The sequence below is a fragment of the Sinocyclocheilus grahami genome, unplaced genomic scaffold (assembly GCF_001515645.1).
Source record: "Sinocyclocheilus grahami isolate Dianchi unplaced genomic scaffold, SAMN03320097.WGS_v1.1 scaffold10.1, whole genome shotgun sequence".
NCBI classification, from domain to species: Eukaryota; Metazoa; Chordata; class Actinopteri; order Cypriniformes; family Cyprinidae; genus Sinocyclocheilus; species Sinocyclocheilus grahami.
The window spans coordinates 828,077-849,361 of NW_015505189.1; the positions used below are offsets into that span (position 1 = coordinate 828,077).

Sequence of the window (21,285 nt, forward strand, 5' to 3'; positions counted from 1 at the left end):
TGACTACATAATTCAGCCATCGACCTGTGCATGAGCTCGAGAGGCACTCAGAAAGTCACTAGACATGGTAATGCTGGAACTTCTTAGACATTCTGAAACATCAATGCAGCCAGCTGATCCAGATTGATTTCAGCAGTGAAATAGTTTAAAAACATATGCTTGCAATCATAAAAGCATATGCGGAGCAGGAAAATGCGTAATGGAAAGTGAATGTAATGCAAATAAAGCAAAGACAAACATGCTAATGAAAAATGACAAGTATAATGACAAAAAAAAAAAGAAAAGAATGAGATTTTTTTTTCTTTACAAAGGCTATATATATATATATATATATATATATATATATATAGGTGCATCTCAATAAATTAGAATGTCGTGGAAAAGTAAATTTATTCCATGTGTCACAACCCCGCTGCTGCCACGGTAACCGCAATCCTGCTGACTACATAATTCAGCCATCGACCTGTGCATGAGCTCGAGAGGCACTCAGAAAGTCACTAGACATGGTAATGCTGGAACTTCTTAGACATTCTGAAACATCAATGCAGCCAGCTGATCCAGATTGATTTCAGCAGTGAAATAGTTTAAAAACATATGCTTGCAATCATAAAAGCATATGCGGAGCAGGAAAATGCGTAATGGAAAGTGAATGTAATGCAAATAAAGCAAAGACAAACATGCTAATGAAAAATGACAAGTATAATGACAAAAAAAAAAGAAAAGAATGAGATTTTTTTTTCTTTACAAAGGCAATATATATATATATATATATATATAAGAATAACTAACAGGGACAGCAGAGGAGATGCTCTCAGACCCCGTGAGACTGAATCTCCTGTCAGAGGAAGATTGTAAAGCTTTAATGAGGTCTCTGGGCCAGAGATGAGGTTAAATTAGTAGTATGAATGTAGTCCCCCCATGTCCTGCACCATTATTGCTTCACGAGCCTCTTCCAAGGGAACGATTTGCTCAGTCTCTTCAAAAACATCCAATTATCCAGTAAAAAGGAGGCAATATGTTCTGTAAGATGTCTAGTCTGATCTGGGTGAAATGTTAAACAACATAAGGAATGCTTGGACGTTCTGATGCCACATTCAGCAGTGCTGTCATTTATCTTGCAAATTCATTAAAGTAAATGCTAACCAACACAAACTGATATAATGCTTGTTACCATATATAAAACATATAATAATACTAATTAAAGGTAATTTTATTAAATGCCACAAGATAGCATTTCAGACTCTATGCGGAGAAATTTTATGCCACTAAAATTTGAATGCCATATTGTTAATAAAACAAAGATTATTGGGGGGTATGTTTTGCAAGAGAATACCATATCAGTGTTTCTACTTTAAAAATTCATAATTCAATGTGTTGCAATTATTTGTGAAATTTACTAAAATCCTTCACCAATTGTTTGTCACTGCACTAAAAAAATTATAAAACCTAAACTAGAAAACTCTGAAATAAATTAAATGAATGTAACAAAATTAAACTAAAACTGACCAACTGAAAACGAATGAAAAGTAAATTAAACGGAAAAGATCGATTGGGAAAAAAACAAAAACAAAACCATGACAATCGGACTGAAGTCTCAATGATAATACAAGTTAACCAGCATAAGACCAAGCCGCCCATCAAGTGCACTAAAAGCTACTAATTACTACTCACCCCCAGTTTCCTGCTCCGCATGCGGACATAGCCCTGCTTGACAATGTCATTGAAATTGGAGGCCATCTCTGAGGAAACTGGGAACTTCTAGAATGAATAAAGGCTTGCATCCAGCCCTTCGGTTTCCCCCTTCAGCCAGTCCAAACAACTCCTTCCCTCCTTCGTTCACTTGTCTTCCAGTCTTCTTTGATCTTGTCTGCTCTGCAACTTTTATGGAACTTCACGTCCAGAAGGTCATGTAGATCTTCAGACCAGGTTCACCAACAGGATTCTTGGTGTCTCCTCAATCCTGCATGATCACTGAGAGACGATAAAAAGGGCACATATTTTATTCATTTACGAGAATGGCGATTACTTGTAAAATGATAGATTATTCACTGATTCACCAGACATCTTCACTTGGGTGAAATTTGCCCACCCTTCCATGAGAATACACTTTTTTTTTTACTATACATTTTTTTTACAGAAATTTTCACTGCTGAGTTAAATAAACATTAAAGTTCTATATGACATATTTCTACCCAGCGGCTGCTTCAAATGTCATAATGGCCTAAATTAAAATCCACTCTGACTGTAAACATTATTTCCACTCTAAATAGCCCAAACCTCGTTTTTTTTGGAGAATGAGAGAGATTAAACATTTTAAAGTAGCAGACTTTAAGCTGAGATGAAAGAAAGTCATGCAGGTTTGGAACAACATTAGAGAGACTCAATTATGACAGGATTTAAATTTTTGGGTGAACCATCCCTAAATATCAGAGCGAGAAATCTTACCCACATATCTAATCTTGTAAACTTTTACAAACCCTCAATTTAAAAGAAAAACCGCTGACTTATAAGAAGTAATAGAAGCATAATGTGCTAAACACACAGTTTCTTGGGTTCTAAGCATTCATAATAATCCTCTGAGCTCCGACCCTCAGGCCAAAGAACTGGGACATGGTTGTAAGTGCAAAACTAACAGCATCATCAGCATGCTCTGGAACAACACCACAACGTGGTACACTTCCCCAGAAGAGAGCCGGAGCTTAAAATTCTTGACTGCAGTGGAACACAGACATTAAACTTTAACAAGGAGCTCATTAGCCAGGACAGAGCCAGGCTAATCGTCGTCGGCGCTGTTGGTTTTAAATAGTGGCTCGCTCAGGGAAGGAGGGGCCATTTGCTCCAGTAGAATATCAGTGAATCATAATGCCATTATTATGTGCTCTCATGACCCAGCTTCAAAAGCCCTTGTCAGAAGAGTGAATGGAGAAATAAAGATAAAAGGGAGAACAAGAACAGTTGAAGGAGGATATGAACGATGAAAAAAGCAGTTTTGAGAGGACCTCAATGGAACAGCATAATGAAAGATCAAAACAAATCACAACAGCTTGAAAATCAAGACTTTAAGTGTCAGCCGAGCCTCTTCATATAGCAGTAATAAATAGTCAAATCCTTTAGACACAAAGAGAGTTTAAGAACAGAGGTAAAGATATAAGAAGTCCTTCATGAAGCTGTTGTTTTAATGTAATTTGTTTTACCCAATTTACAGTGGTCAATAAAAATCAGTCATCTTTAATGCCCCAGAATACATCAGAAAGGTCACTTTGCTTAAATTTGAATTTACGTTCAAATTTATTTTGATAGCAGACGTTCTTAGCACTGTGACTTGTATATGTGTGCATGAAGTGTATCATGATTATTGCTGTTCAGCAGGAGGCAACAGACAAATCAAGCATAAAGTTAAAGCAATAAAGTAACAGTTTAATATAAGAGCTGCTAAGAGCCTTCTGCTGTATGATGAATGGGTATATTCAAGTAAGAGTGTATAGCAATATGCTGAATACTAGCAATATGCAAGTATTAGGTCATGTGCAGTGAATAGGAATCACAAGGTTTTCAGTCTACCAGAGAGGGAGATAAAAAAAAAGAAAAACGATAGAAAAATGGCAAGCAATTCTGAATGATTTTCTTTTAAATGTTTGAATATTAAATTACATTTACAAAATTACATATTAAATATATGAATCTAAAGAAATATGGTCTAAATGGCAGACAGAAAAGATGTTTACAATGTTATTTATGTATATTTACAAAAAGATTTCACCTCCAGATAAATTATGTTTTTTTTAAACTTTCTATTCATCAAAGAATCCTAATAAAATTGATAATGGTTTTCACAAAAATATTAAACGCTAAACAGTACAAATATTTTCAACCTTAATAATAATAATATTGTTTTCTGAGCACCAAATCAGCATATTGGAATTATTTCTGAAGGATCATGTGATACTGAAGATTCATTCAAATTGAAAACAGTTATTTTAAATTGTAATATTTCAAATGATCATATTTTGAAATATTATATATTATAATATACTGTTTTTACTGTATTTTTTAACTAAATAAATGCAGCCTTGGTGAGTTTTTTTTTCTTTTTTTTTCAAAAACAGGAAAAAAAACTTAATGACCACAAACTTTTGAATGGTGGTGTGTTTACACACACAAAACCTATTATTTTTAATAACAAAAAATACTAAACTACTAAAAAAATTATAATTTATTTTAATAATATATACACATATAAGCACAAACATGAACACAATCATAGCCAGTGAGTAGGCAGCTGTAAGTATGTTTAGGGTGTTAATTTCAAGTAATCTCAGGCCTGGACGAACATGAGGTGTTGCTGGCAATCTTTGCCAGTCACTTCTATCTTGAGATTGCCAAGACCGAAATTAGCCGAGAAGCCCTGTCGTTGCCTGAGCGGAGGCTTCGCTTCTCTTCTCTTGTTTGTCGCAGGAAGAAACAGTGGCGACTAAGGAATCCAGGTGTGAACAAGACTCAGAGGCAACTAATGAATACAGAAACCAGAATATCTCACCCAGCCCCCTGCAGCACTAGCGACAAACAGCTTGTTAAGATGCAGGTGACACTCAAAGTGGGAGGACGAATGGAAGAAGAACATCTGTTTTGACTGTTAAGTGCGGGTACTGACAGAGAGCAGAGAGCAGAGAGCATGCAGCAGACAGATTACTCTCTGTTGAATGCCTGGCTAATGATAGGCCTGTGATGCCTTGTTACCAAGTCTTCGTAATCCCTAAGAATTGGCCAATTACAACACATTGTTATGGGTTTAAGTCCCATTTAGAAATATGGAGTTAGGTTTCACAAACACATCTTTTGTGTTTGTGGCTAGCTAGCCTCCCTTCTGATATCAACCAATCATCACAGAGACGTAAATTACGTGATATTAGTTTGAACGTCTGCCGCTGCGCTGATAATGTACCAAGTACGTATGATGAGTTTTGAGAGTTTCTGATTGCCAACAGATTTACCAAGCTGTCATTCAAACAGTATATATACAAATTTAGGGAAAACAGCCTAAGCTGGATATAGGCTACAGCAGTCGGCTTAATTAAATGGCGCAACAGGCAGCTCTCTTTTCACACAGACTTTTAAGAAGGGATGAACGTTTGCTTCAAGTGATAGGTCAGGTAAGTGAAATTATATTATCTTGCTGTATGCATGTCGTTTTCTTTATGTTTTCTGACTAAAAGCAACCAAAAAGCCATTTTAAAGTGGTTAAGCAAGTAATATAATAATAATAATCGGCAGGGATCCCAGATCAATACAATTAGTGTGCCTCCTCTATTTTAAAACCCACGAACCGCCACTGGATCCAATATTGTTTAGGTTTGATCAAGAGACAAATCGTACAATTGAACAAAATGTACCTTCAATGATGAGGTTGGCAACTGTACAATAATGCAAATGGCACAATTATACAATCTCCTTTTATTGTTACAAAAATAATAAGTACATAAAAGCATTACTGAAATCACTCTTCATTTGTGTGGGTGATTACACTTTTATTTCTTATTTCTGTATCACGTATATTATAATTGATGTCTTACTATATTGTATAAAAGTCCACAAGTTTTTTGGAGGATGGAATAAAATTATTTAGTGTTCTTTCATATCACTTGAACAAATCACAATTTATTTTTAATAGTTACAGAATTCATAGCATTGCAGGAATGAGTCATATTTCTTGGAAAAACAAAATACAGTTAAAATGGATTAGGCCTACATGCTATCAATTTCCAATTATCTTTAATCTTGATATAGCGTGATCTTGAGAATGACAGAAAAAATAATGAGAGATATTTAGGAGAAATTACAGTGTAAAGTTCTGGTCTGGTCATATTTCTATTAGCAAGGGATGAACATTTTCAAGACAATCAATACAAGCTGAGAGCTGCTCATTCACTTCTATGTACTGTCTCCTAGTCAGCCATGAAGTGATAAAGCGTTAAGCAATAAAACTTCTCTTCCATGTAAATCTGATTTTTGTCCAACCCAGCTGCGACAGGAAATTGTGTCTGTTATTGGGATCTATTTTTTGCAGCTTTAAACAGGAAGCTTCACACTTCCAATCGGTCCAAAATTCTATTCTAGCTTAATATTTAACGTCAAATTGCCTGTAATCATTTAGTGCAAACAGACATATTGCTCTAAAATCTGAAAGACTATAGATAGTGTTACATTACCACTACACAATAACAAGAATATACAAGGCTTCATATTAGTTATACCTAAAATTGACATATTTCATGCATTTTGAATAAATTAGATGTCAATTTAATTCTCTTAAATTTTAAGGGGATGCCAAAAAAAGACAAAATCATCAACAATTTCAGGACCAACAAAGCTAATCACACCACCCACACACAAGTGTTAATAGACACTGCCACATACATAAGTGAATGAGAGCATTTAAGGCTGACACTACCATTCATTTACATGACGGTGGGTTGTCTTCTGGTTTCCCCAGGTCCACACTGATAGACCAATATGATTATCAGCACTGAATAATACATTAAATTAAATTAACAAGAAATGCACAACATATTAGGAAAATATTGTTTTTTGGGTGGTTTCAGCTGATATTAATATTTAATAATTAAGTTATCTGGGGATTTTAAGACAAATTTTTCTTTTATGTAGCACAAACTAGACTAGAACAGGGTTAAAATGCTGATTTCTTTAAGCGTATAGTTTCTTGAAAGCACTTTTCATTATTCTCAGCAATTGCAGTATTCATCTCAAAATCAACAGTTTCTCATATTCTTCCTGGACTGGAATACTGTGATGTCTAAATTCACTTAGGAATCATAACATTAATTTGACATGAACAAAATATTGATTGATGTTATTAGTGTTTTATTGTATTTTATTATTTAAGACAAAAGTAGTATCAATTTGTAATATTGTCCAGAACATGGAACTAATTATCAACTTTGGCCAGAACTGTTATTAAATCATTTAATCATTTTTTAGTAAATATTTTTTTTAAATAAGTGTTAATTTAAATGTAACACATTTCTGAACATCTTGTTTGCTTTTTTGATGTACACACAATACTGTGCAAAAATCTTGAATTTTTCACTATTTTATGTTTTATATATTTCTTATCTTATCAGTTTACATTTCCAAGCATTAATTTTGCCATTAATTGTAACAACCCAGTGAGATTAGTATGCATTTTTTCGTGTAAAAAAAATCTAATATGCTTTTGCACAGTACTTTCTATTTGCATTACATCGGCTCTCAAAATATTGTATTATACATACCACTAAAAAAAGCATTGTTCAACCACTTGAATTTTTTTTTTTTACCATTAAGTAACCTCCTTCAACAAGCAATCATCAGAAACCACAGAGACATCACAGCACTCAGAGAAACATCTTCAATGTACCACTATTCAGTGAAATGAGATGGAAGAAAAAACTGCCTTTCTGAAATCATGTTGAGTAGAGCCACTATTCTTCAGAAGAGGCAGGAGGAAAGGACCAAACAATACAGTACACAAAAATGGGCTGAATGGGGATGAAACAAGACAAGTAAAAAAAAAATAGATAATAGAATATGAAGAGGAAAAAGGGAATAGACAGCTGGAGGAATGAAATGAAGACACCTCACTTTAGTTTATATGCCCTGATTTTGACCTCTTGTGGAAAAATTCCAGGCTTTACTCCGCATAGTCCTAACAACAGTCCCGCACACAAACACACAGATACACACATATAAACACAGACCCCCAGAACTAGAAAGCACAGGCAGATGAGACATGATGTCTGCAAGCCTCTATCCATCAAAGATAACAGAGCAGCTATAAACACAGACACACACAGACAGCTGGTTTCAGCACCCCTCCTACAGCCTGACGTGACACTTTGTCTCCAGTCCTTTTACCAGATTGACAGAGATAAAGCAAACAAAACGTATGCAAGTATGCAAATACACACTGCTAAAAGCAAAGATGTATTACATGCAGACACTTATTCTTGTTCATGCACTTGTTTCTGACAAGATAATAATCAGAATTTGATGAAAGAAAAGAATAGTTAAAAAAAACTTGCTTAGGTACATATGTAAAATATGTAAATAAAGTAAATTGACAGTTAGGTATTTTGAAGTGGATTTTCAGCTTTGAGGCATGCACACTGCCAAACTTTTGCATGACTGATAAGTAGTATAATATTTGGAGGATCAGTCTCTGCCTCTCTGTTAGAGTTTTATTGCCTCGTCTCATTTCAATTAGTGCTGTCCATTTAATGCATTCATTTAGTGTGATTACTATTTTTTTTTTAAATTATGCCATAAAAATGCAATTAATTATGCCTCATTCGCAAGTTCTGTTATAAAGAATTTTCCTACATTGGAGCCATTCAAACTTGAAGCATCACCTTCATATACTTGTGAGTCCAATCACCAAACATTAAATAAGAGACCGTTCACCAATGACACATTTTTTCATTCAAATAGACGGTCGGCAACAAAATGGCTGTTAATATTGAACTACATTTAACTTAAAACATTGTGGGTGCTAAGTCTGCCTCAAACAGATGGCAAATGGATTGCATGTTGACTGTAGGCCAATGATTGGCATCACTGATATAAAACAAAATATATGGAGATTTATGCTAACATTTATAATGATATTCAGTGATTTCCACATTATCTTTGGCCACAATAATGCATTTAACATTTTTCTTAATTTTCTTCTATTGACATATTTTTGATTAACTGTGATTAATTTCACTTGTATGTATTTGGCAGATGCTTTTATCCAAACAACTTACATTGCAACCTGTCAAAATAAAAGTTCAATTTAACTTGAAAGTGTGACAAAAATATTACTATTGTACTGTAGAAAGTACTTCTAAAAAAAAAATAATAATAATAATACAATTATTAAATCATAAATAGTTAAAACTAAATTTCTAAAAAAAATTACAGATTTATAGGGCCCTGACAATTTTAATTTTATTTATTTACTTCAGTGCTTGTGTGCGCGTAAGAAAGTGAACTTCTAGAATCTCAATCTCGTTGAATTCCCCTTATTGAGTGAGAATGAAAAGGCTCATACAGCAGCGTCTATCTTGAGTGGCTGTCTGGTTTCCGACACGGTGCAGAGCCACTCTGTGATTCCAAAGCCCATCTGACTTCAAGTGTCTCTCTTGTCCTAGACAGCCCCCAATATGGGACAAACACACACACCCTTACACGTACACACTTCCAAATCTCAATCCCAATGCTACTGCAGAACAACAACAACAAAAAAACATTTATAATTCAAAATTCTCACTGCTGTGTTTTGTAAGAAAGAAAAATTATGACAGATCTTGTTTGGCCATCTAACCTGATTTTAATCTTTTCTGATCTACGCCAACCTCCAAACAATCAATTTTTCTGTTTTGTTGTACAAATTGCTACCAAACCACAGCAAAAGTAATCCTGGTGCCACAGTAAAACAAACATGGAGGTGTATACAGGTTTACGCGTGAGTGTTTTGAGGCTTTTGAAATGTGGGAAGAGTTGATTATACAGAGGCATTAATATCAGAACCTCCTGTAATCAGATAGAAATATTGAAACACATTATTGCCACTGAATTAAGTTCAAATTTACCTAGGCTGCTACGCGTCAAGGAAATCATTATACATGAAGAAAGAGAAAGAGAACAACACCACACAATGCCTAAAACACTTCACAGTTTTCTCATTTGCTGTTAGTAAATCTTTTATCTTTGCCCATTTTTAATCTCACTCTCATGACTGCATTTCTGACAGAAAGTAAGCAATTTTGACAGAGACCATCTTCACTTCCTTCTGTTTAGCCTATTCTATTGGAAAGAACTAATGAAGGGGCAAATGAAGGTGTTATGACAGCCTAGAATTTATCACGTCATCTCACAAACAGCATGAGATGAATGAACAAAGAGGTGACGGCAAAAGAGAGACCTGGGCTTGCAGAGAAACACAGAGAGAGAAAGCATATTTTAGACGGATCCAAATCCCCAGCATTGTTGTCACACAAAGCAGGCATTTGGCTAGGCCATTGGCTTCGTCTAGCTCCTGTGGAGCTGAGGTAGTCTGTCTGAAGTCTCTCTGTCGCTTCCTTTTCTCATCTCTGGCGAGCATTTCCTTTGACAGTTGAGACACAGCTAAGTCTAGATTTATTCTCAGCAAGTCCTTTCATTTAAATTGCCTTATACACAAATCTGCCACCACTAGTTGTGTATTTATGATCAAGCTATGACTAAGTCAGGAAAACTAAGGCAGACCAGCTGAGATGGCAAATTTCCAAGGGACATTTTAGTTAACAAGGCCTAAAGGAAGAGTTATCCTAATTTGTTGGCTCTACAGGGAGGATGAGTGAAGGCAGAGGTTTGTAGGGCACATTGTGAGACTGCAGAGATGCTGCTGATGAGTCAACGGCTGGTTTCACTCTCACAAAGCATCTAAGCCAAACGCCTTGAAAGACACCTCAACATAACAACTTTTTCCTTGGTGCAGTTCAACAGTCAAATTTTCAAACTCTTTTTTTCCTCTGCCCATTCTTGGCACCATGGCATCATGTTCAACCGCTGCCAAACAAGAAACTGCAAAAGTATGTCAACTTGTTTTTTATGACAACTTTCTTTTATGAATGAAGAGTTTGTATCGTTGGAACACAACATTATATGATTATACAACAAGAACATTAAGAGGTTACTTGCACATGCACACACCGAGACATATGATAAGAAAAAAATAATTTAAAGAAAGACAATAGTGTTTTTTCATGACTCTCGACCCTTACAGAATAAGTAACAAAATAAGATGGTATATCTATTATGCAATATTTTTTTAATATTACCCAATAATGCCACTTGAAGGAAGAATAAGTGTAATTGCTGAGAAAATATTATAATACCTAGAATTTGTTTAGTTATTCCAAACATTATAAAATTATAAACAATGTTCTTTTATGAATGAAGAGTTTGTATCGTTGGAACACAACATTATATGATTATACAACAAGAACATTAAGAGGTTACTTGCACATGCACACACTGAGACATATGATAAGAAAAAAATAATTTAAAGAAAGACAATAGTGTTTTTTCGTGACTCTCGACCCTTACAGAATAAGTAACAAAATAAGATGGTATATCTATTATGCAATATTTTTTAAATATTACCCAATAATGCCACTTGAAGGAAGAATAAGTTTAATTGCTGAGAAAATATTATAATACCTAGAATTTGTTTAGTTATTCCAAACATTATAAAATTATAAACAATTTAAAAAACATATATTATAAAAAAAAACTTCAGGCCATGAATTTTCGTTTTGGTGCATTACTACTCCAAGGCACTTGGACCATGTACTCTGGTCCAAACGTCCAAGTCCAAAAACATGGAATTATCATCTCCAGAAAACCAACTGGTACTTTTTTGTAAATGGTTTAATGGCTGTACGAAATGGAGGTGACAATCTGTTCCTCTTTTTCAGGTAGATCTGATGAGTTTGGCAACAAATGAATCATGTTTTCCAAGAATCTCTATCTTACTCAAACAGTGTTTCTTTCTCTTGTTCTTGTTCACTCTCTCACACAGATGTTCCCTGACAGCCTCGCATGACTGAAGGTGAACAGAGAAAGAGATGGAGAAGATGAAGGAAGCAGAAATGAGACACAGACAGATCGTGAGATACCGAAACAGGGGCTGAGGGAGACTGGTCACGTCAGCATTCTGGAGCTTTTGGCTTTGAAGTTTCTCTCTTATGGCAGGCTGAAGTGACAGACACACGCCTCGTACAGGAAAACGTTCAAGCCACAACGATGTGCTACACTTTGTTATAAATCAATGTGTCACAAAATGAGGGAAAGATGCAGAGAATGAGAGAAAGAGAGGAGGAGACCGTTTCTGAGACATTTGCATGCTCACCATTTAGCTTTGTTTGTAAAGCAGGTTTCAAATCTGCACCTATTTCTTCACAGCAGCCTATGAGTGATGATAACACCTCAGTTCTAGCGTCACGTACAAATTGGACCAGGATTTATATTGAATACTCACAATATATGCAATATGTGCTAATGATATAAAATTAAGAAACACTGTGGACACTGAAATTATTTTTATGCGCTATTATTATTTAATAAGCCATTAATCCAATTAAACATTAACACATTAATCCAATTAAATGTGTCCATATTTGCGATGTATTTGAATGCTAAACTATTATTTATTATGTAAACCAAGCTTACTTAACGCACTTAAAAAACATCCTTGTCATGTGTTTGGCCCGAGCTCAGGCTGATCGGCACGGATTGTACTACGCAGTAGGCTACGCACTATTTAAACTAAACATGTATCTATACAGTATGTGTTAGGTCCGTCTCTGCAGTCATCCATCTAATTCCAGCAACAGGAAATAGACAAACTATTTCACCCGCGGAATTTTTCCTCTGGTGCTGTTTTGCGGTGTTAGTAAATTCACCCCTTAATTTTGAGTTAAAATATGTTGTTGTAACTTGCATTACTAAGATTGTAACGAGTAATAATATTTCCCAAATTTGATTAGTAATGCGTTATATTACTGCGTTACAGCAAAAAGTAATATACTACTGTAATATTATTACTTTTGTAATGCGTTACTCCCAACACTGTTTTTAACTTACATTACATACTTAATAATAGCCGACTGGTATAATAAAAACAAAAACAAATAAATACTGCTATACTCCTTTAAAAATAAAAACAATTATATATAAAATTAAATTAATTAAATAAAAATAATTTAAAAAATACAAATAATTATATACCAGGTATCCCACATAAGTAAATGAAATTAAACTTATCAAAAATATTAAAGCATATTTTAGGATTATTTTACTGTGCTCAAATAAAATTCAACAAAAGTAGTCCTTTTGACAGAGCCTTTATAAGCAAACTCTGACAGCTTATTGTCAAGCCTGCTTTTATTTGTACAGCACTTTTCACAATACATATTGTGTCAAAGCAGCTTAACAGAAAATGAGAGAGAATTGCACTCTGGTAACAAAAAGAAAAAAAGATGTTTAGCTAGTACCAGAATCAGTAAAAACAGATCAAGATGACTAAAAAAATGAGGTAGCAAGCACGGAGAAAACAGGGGCAAAACCATAAACAAATCCCCAACTTGTTGCCGGAGTTCTACCGTGACACATAATTACTTCACTTGCATAAAGTTAAAATCTCTGAAAAGATGGCTTAATGTCATATTCTGGTCTCATAACTTCCCAGTTGATTTATGGGATGCAGCAGAACAGGGAGCACGATGGGAAAGAGAGAAAAAGATACAGAGGGAAAGACAGCAGGAGGAAATGAGTTTACTATTCATTTGTTACAGAAGGAATGCACGAGGGCAAATCTTACACACAAAAACAGCCGCATCTCTATCTCTGTCATAAATTATGGATGTTCTCTGATATCTCCTAACTGCTGTGGGGCTCTCAGGGGGCCTTCTCAGCAGCAGGCCTGGCAGAAGAGCTGAACTTATAATGTAGAGCCTTCCTCTCTCAATGTCAGCTCCAGCAAAGGGAGTGCTTCACAAAAGCATGGGTCGTGGACTTGTGCACCAGTGGTAAAACACATTACTGTAAGATCGGCTCACATTATTCATTGCAAGCTTTTTGCATGCTTAAAATTATAATTGGTCGTCCTTGCCATGGTAAAAAAAAAGCATATATACTGTACCAACCTCAAGTAATAAACTTTGGGACATGAGTGATATCTCAAATCACGAGGCTTGTCGAGTGAGTGCACTTACTTATAAAATAAATCTAACTAATAATTTTCACCTGGCAGACAAAAGAAATCCCACAGACTAAAGGTGTGGTCACATTCACATTATTTGGTGAATCTTGGCAGGTGAAATCCAGTCATTTCAATAAGAATCCATGCGATCAGGGAAACAGACTTTGATGACATCTTCAGACATCACTGTTAATCATTAGCTGGCCCTTTATACATTAACTAACCAAACAGCAAGACATAACCTACAGCAAAGGAAGAACTGACATAAACAGGAAACTGCAGTTCCTCTTCAGCAGAGTCAGCTGATGAGACCATAGAGAAATGACATTGTGAAAGCTTTATAGAAGCACTATACTCGGATGGAACATATAGACATGCACTATAGAAGTACAAGATTCAACCTGGATATATAGACATACAATATAGAAACACTATATTTAGATGGACGTACATTATAGACAACCACTACATAGAAGCACTATATAGTGTACAGTACAGCTGGATGTATAGAATACACACTTTAACCAGCATGTTACCTCGAGTCAGAGTGTGTTAGCTGCATAGTAAGACATTTTTTTTCGGGATGAAATGATGATTCAACCAATTTATTTTCTAAATGCATGTTATTCATCTTATTGTGAACCATTCATCTGTGCACGTGCTTCTTTATTGACCTCGTAATTCTTAATCAAAATGTCTAATCAATCTTCCAGTGAAATGGCAGACTGTTTGGTGACTTCAATTATTTAGTCTGATTAAACCCCGACCCTTTCGTACAATTGACTGCAAGCTCACATTCAGATCTGCCTCCATCCAATCAACACAGTCCAAGCTGTAAATGTTTTTTTTCTTTTTTGATAATCTGTTTCACTGAGATGTGCGTCACAATATGGAAGAAAAGATCTGTCGCTACTTCTGTTCCATCGTGACTTTAAACTAGTACTATTAATCTACCAAGACCTTATCAATATATGGCATAAGACAGAAGGAGAGGGGAGGGGACGTCACATGACCTATATGGTGTGCTGTACTCAGACAGGCACAAAAACACAAACCTACACTTATAATGTCACAAAGCTCATTTGGTCCTTCAGTTGGGTCCTCTGTCAGGGTCATACCCATTCACTCTGTCCCATCCATCAGCACAGACTGCGCATGATCATTACCTACAACCTCACAAACACACACACACAGCTATCTAAAGTCCTTACTTTACGTCAAAAATTCACATCTAACCCCAAGACTGTAACTATGTGTTGAACACTGGGAGGGGGGATTGAACTAATTTTATTTTTAATAATAATAATAATAATAAATTATTATTATTTTATTTTAAAATATGCACACATTCACTGTTAATTTTATGCCTAATATTCTGAAAACATCTTTGTTAATGTTTGTCTCAAGCCATTTAATTATGAATTACATTAAATGCAAAATTTTAAAGGGGTCATATGATGCAATTTCAAATTTTCCTTTCTCTTTGGAGTGTTACAATCTGTTCGTGCATAGATAAGATCCCTAAAGTTGCAAAGACTAAAGTCTCAAATCCAAAGATACATTCTTTATAAAAGTTAAGAGTCAGCCACGCCTACCTAAAACGCCTCGTTTAAACACGCCCCCACATGTCTACGTCACCATGTGGGAAGATTTGCATAACGCCGCCCAAATGTTCACGCAAAGAAAGAAGGTGTAACTTTTATTCTCGCTGTAGTATTGTTGCTGCCGCCATGTCGTGAAGGTGCTGTGTTTCATTGTGAAAGCGAAACTTCTTTGTTTGGCCTTCCAAAAGAGGACGATATCCGCTTCGTCATGCCTAGAGTTGATCCGTGCTGGTCGCTGAGGAAATACATCAACTTCGCGCTGTCGATCGCCGGATCGGCATTCACCATGGACGAAGCGGAGTCCAGCCCGGGGTCATCACATGTGGTTGCCGCAAGCCTCCTTCATCGAATCCGCCGGCCCTGACGTTCTCAAGCCCGCCGGCCATTCCGCACTCAAGCCCGCCGTGTGTGACGCTGTGTGTTTCGTTGTAAAAGCGAAACTACATCGTTTGCCCTTCCAAAAGAGGACACAACTAGAAATCAGTGGTTAAGTTGTATTTACAACACTGTTCCAGAACAGTTCAACCCAAATATTCAGATGTGTGCAGTGCATTTTATGGAGGACTGTTTCCTGATCCTGAGAGAGTAGACTACAATGCCGGCTGTTCTGACTCACAGACTGTAAGTACGTTTTCATATTTAAAGGATTTGTCACTGATGATCCAAACGCGAGTTTTGAGCAGTGTAGAGTAGCGCTTGTTGTTTGTTATTTCTCCGATCACAAATGCAGACATGGTTTTATATTTATGAGGCGCGATGCAACACGTAAAAAGACAGTACGAGTCATTATAATCATTAATTATGTCCCCACTGGATGCAACAAATGCCTCTTTTATAATGGGTTTTTTAATGTTTTTGTCTCATCGCTCCATCACAATATGGTAAGGGGCATAACATTTCCGTCACACGCTTGAGGTATTCGGCCAATCACAACGCACTGGATAGCTGGCCAATCAGAGCACACCTCGCTTTTCAGACCGATGAGCTTTGTAAAAATCGACGCGTTTCAGAAAGGCGGTGCATAGAGGAGAAACAATAATGTACAGTATGCGGAAAATAATGTGTTTTTTGAACCTTAAACCGCATAAACACATTTCATTACACCAAATACACCAAATAATGTTCTTTTTAGCAACGTCATATGACCCCTTTAACAAAAAAGTAGTTGTGCATCATTGGATATTATTGTTGGTCATTTAACAGTTCTATTGTAAAACATTTGTCAAATAATAAATGACTAGCTGCTTACATCTTACCACACACTCTTTCTTGTCATACTGGTACACTGTAAAAAAAATAAATAAATTGTGACATTTATGGTAAAAAAAAAATTGCTGCAGTGGTTGCCAGAACTTTATAAAAAAACAAAACAAATGTAACGTTACTATACCAAATGACTAAAATCAGTTTTTTACCTTTATAATATACTTACAACCACTTTTATAAAAATATATATAAAAAATCTAGATGATAAAGTGAAAGCCTCATTTTGAATCAAAGTTCATCACAAGTAGCTTTTCCACAAGCTATGGTAAATGTATATAAAGAAGGTGCACAGTGTTATACACACAAATACAAAACATCATCATGGTAGCATACAGTACATGACACAAATTTAATACAATAAATATTAATTTATCAACATGTAACATAAAACTCTAATAAGACTAAGAAGAAACTTATTTCAATGACAATTCTGGTCATGCCGATTCATGGTTTTTCCACTGTAAATTATAAGAATTGTTCTGTTCATTTAATGTACATTTCACAGCAGTTTACGGTAAAAGTATATGAAATAACAGAGTACAGCAGAGCACCATCAAGAACATCTAATACTAGGGACAATATTGTCCTCAACGTCTGTGTTGGCTGCAGCCCTGTCTGAACCCACTCATAAGCTCTGAGCAAAGACCTCTTTGCAGTCTCAAAGCTCTGTAGCACATTTTGACACCTATACACACAATCCCTGTTAAACCCCTAAAAAACAAAGCATATTTTCAAATCCCAATGCTTCTATTCTTAATTTTAAAAACCCTTGTGTTATGGAAATACTGTGCTTTTCAGTGTACGTGCAGTTCGATAAACACCAAACTCTTTAAATATGCCGCTCAGACATGACAGACAGCAGTGTAGGGAGTCTGTGGCGCGCATTTACGCCAAAGCTCTGGGGAGGGGAGCAGAAATCCAAACAAATCAATGCACGCCGAGCCCCGGAGATACAGAGCATCCACCACCGCCAATTACTGCAGCGCAGAAACAAACACAGTAGAAGGTGAACTGGAAGAGAAGGCAAAGTCAGCTGCTAGCAGGTAAAGCCGCAGTTTTGCGTGTGCGTGAGGCCGAGGGAGGGGAAGAGGGGGGTCTGGATACACTCACACAGGCAGGTTTGCTGGGTCTGGCAGTGCAGGCAGCCCACTCTGTAATTTACAGAGGTGGAATGCAGCATGCAGCCGTGGGTGCTAATTACAGAGCATTCATCTCTCTCGCTCTCTCTCTTTCAGACTGTGAGCCAGCTGACCAAAACCAGCCGACTCCACACTGCTCCGCTGTCAACTGCAACCTTCAGACAAAATGCAGAAGTGCACACACACACACACACACACACCAGGACAGCTGTTTGGATAACATCTATGACTCAGGTGTCTTTACACACTACAAAGCCCACAAAAAGGTTTACTAGTATGTAAAGACTATTGTAATAGACCCCATTACAAAACCACTGGAAATTGACTGCCAGTACTTCTAAGACTATTTATCTCTCTTGACTGGATTCTTTTACTGTTATGTCTTTTTTAGCAGCTTCTGGTCAGGTCATATAGCATGTACTCTTGGATGGCGCCAATCTCTCCATTGATGGCATGTGTATTGATGCCCGTGCATAGACTGAATTCTTTGAAAGCCATCAATGAACTGCAAGTGGAAATGCACTTATGCATACTCACATATACAAACACACTCACACCGCCAAAGAAGCAAACCTACACAAAAGTATTAAATTCCGCTACATATACAGTGTGTGCACCTTCACACAGCAACAGGGTCCGTTCTGCCCACTAATCGTATTGTGTTTAATTACATGAGTTGGATTATACTGGAGAAAGCCTAGATCAGCAGGACAAGAGCCCCCTCTTACTTAGTGAAACATCCCCCATCCACCCACCCCCAGTGCTAAAATTCAATGTAAATTATTTTTGGATGTGAACGAGGCACAAATAAAGTAGGGAGAAAAGGATGGAAGACAAACTGTTTTAGCTAAAACAGAGTGCTTGACAGGCTGAACGTCCAACTCATCATGTCAGATTTGTTATGAGGTTCTAATTGTAATACTTGCCGTCTTAGGTTTGGTCATGGTTTGACTAGTTATTAATGTAATTTCTCAATACGATTATAGCATATTAATGCTTCTGTTGCAAAACGTTAGACAGAAAATATTGCTAAAAAAGGTTAAAAAGAAGGGTAACCCTCTTCAGTTGACTCAAGTGACAAGACTGACATTTATCTAATGGGCTTCATTCAATCTCTATCAAGCATTAAATCAGCAGAGTCGGTTTCAGTTTAAAGGGGTTATAGGTTAATAGGTGTTTATCCATCTTAATCTTTATTGTGCTCGAAAACAGTTTACCTATGATAACACCATCACGGTAATAAGCTATCTCATTGACAGATAAGATGATTTTTTTTGTTACTTTCTATATTCTCTAAAGCCGTGGAGGATTTGCAGACTAATTTATATGAGCTTTAGTGAAGCTGTTTATGCTCAGAGAGATAAGGCTCAGATTAAACGCTGTCCTTTATCAGCATGCAGCACATTCAAAAGACACTGTTTCAATTTAATTAACTGCCCACAAGACAAGGTGCAAGGCAATTATTTTCCATACTTAGACATTTGTGTGAAAATATGGACAATAGGGACAGTAAGTGGGAACATATCCAGGAAGAGAGGTCTTTGTTTTGTCTCTGGTTAGGTCTCAAAATCTACTGATCTGTCTACCTAGACAGCTTTTTTTAGGCATCAGATGAGTCAGCTGAGCCAACCTGGAACACGCCTCTGAAATCCAAAATGCAACTCTCTTAGGTTGAGTGACATAAGCCGTGTTCGAAATCGTTCAATCATTCACTAATCCCTACATAGTGTATGGTGGTGAGTGCACCATATCAGCAAAGAGTGAACAGAATTAAGAGAGTGAATTCGGACACTGACTTAGCCATTGATCAAGGGTGAGTTGAGTTGGGCTACTTGATTATGCAATAAGATCAACACTACAACAATATTAATGAATATATTATTAATCTTCAATGGAAGTTTATTACTATATTGTTATTTATAATTGATTGTCTATTCTCTTTATTATTAGTGTTTTTATTACCTTAAATTATATGTATGTGTGCACTATGTCTGTACTTTCTGTACTGGAAGCTCCTGACACCAAGACGCATTCCTTGTGTGTGTAAACACACTTGGCAATAAAGCTCTTTCTGAGTTACTTCTCATATAGACTGGTTAGCTAACATATTATAGGGTTTCTCTCTTCTAGCTCTTCTCTTACCTTTTTTTAAAAAATCCTAACCAAGGTGATGCCTTGTTATCGTTTTCATCCGGACTTCTGAGCTTATTCATCTCTCAAAAGTTTTATGTGCAGCTTATATAGAAAAATATTAATGTTATTTGAGGCCATTTTTATTATAGGGTGTAGTTGCAGTTACTGTTTTTGGCGTAAATTAACTATTCAAACTTTTGTTTTGATATTGTGAAACGAAACTACTGCCAGTATTTTGCCATTAGTAAAGGTGAAATATCCAGTTCGTGACTTAATTAGTTAGTTGGTTATACTTTATTGTCATGTTTTAAGGAAATTTGTCTTGCAATACAATGCATATAATAAAAATCAGTACAGTGGAATATATATATATATATGTGTGTGTGTGTGTGTGTGTGTGTGTGTGTGTGTATTATACGATTCATAATAAAGTCAATGCATAAACACAGAATTTTAATTTAAAGACCAGAATATAATCTCATGTAAACTTCCAGAACTAGTCATATGAGCAACTGATTGAATCAACACAGAGCACAATACCAGCTTAATTAGCTATACGGAGTCTGGAGATGCGCTTCTCAATTAAACTACATCCTTCACTTCATACACTCACATCAGACAACGCAGCTGTTTAAATAATGATAACGTGTGGGATGCAGCAGCGCAAAAAGTTGACCAAAGGACTAAATGATGTACATTATTCAATGACAATTTGCGGATAAAAAAAAAAAACAATCGCACATTTAAACAGCACCATTCTGATAGTATTTAGTTAGGGTGATTGGAGCAATGGTCGTGGCCTCGATACAGCACATGAACTTTCATAAACCTACCTGGATGATGTTCAGCTGAAGGTGCGGCCCCTTCCGAGAAGACTGCTGCTTTTAAAAGGTGAAAATGCGAGATTTTTGCCTGTGTCCCAACAGAGAGAGAAAAAAACCCCCAGCAAGTTTTCTTGGAAAAAAATGTGTTCGGGCTTTAGACCTGCTGACGGTAATCCAAGTGACTCTTCTTGGTTGTCGTCTTGGGTTTCGGGACGAGACGCCGCGCAGCGCGTCTGAATTTCAAGCACCAAGAACACACGGCTGTTTCACTCTCAGCTGTCTGTCTCCAGCTCCAGCAGACAACAAAAGTCCACCCTTTACCGTAGTGCGTCAAAGAAGAGCGCACTAAAATAACGTGTGTGCGTTTGGGATGCGTGTATTTTGTTTAGCGTACACTGAGTTAACACTTCACTAAGAAACATTTGATATTTTTTTTTATGATTTGTCTTTAAAATATAGAGCCTTATATCTAATATTCTTGTTTGGTCAAATTGATTAGCCCTAGTTCATTAAAATGTATTGAAAATGTTGAAAAT

At 36.2% G+C, this 21,285-nt stretch overlaps 1 protein-coding gene across 2 annotated transcripts in view; it reads right to left on the reverse strand.

Annotated features, from left to right (window-relative positions):
* dok4 (docking protein 4) overlaps positions 1-21,057 on the reverse strand; it is a 33,725-nt gene extending 12,668 nt beyond the window's left edge. For both annotated transcript variants that reach the window (XM_016282841.1, XM_016282831.1), the window contains exons 1-2: positions 20,759-21,057; positions 1,672-1,971 (exon numbers count right to left, since the gene is read on the reverse strand). In XM_016282841.1, the coding sequence (XP_016138327.1) occupies positions 1,672-1,737 (66 nt within the window). In that variant the 5' untranslated portion in view covers positions 1,738-1,971; positions 20,759-21,057. The remainder of the gene's footprint in view (positions 1-1,671; positions 1,972-20,758) is intronic.
* Between the last annotated feature and the right edge of the window lie 228 nt (positions 21,058-21,285).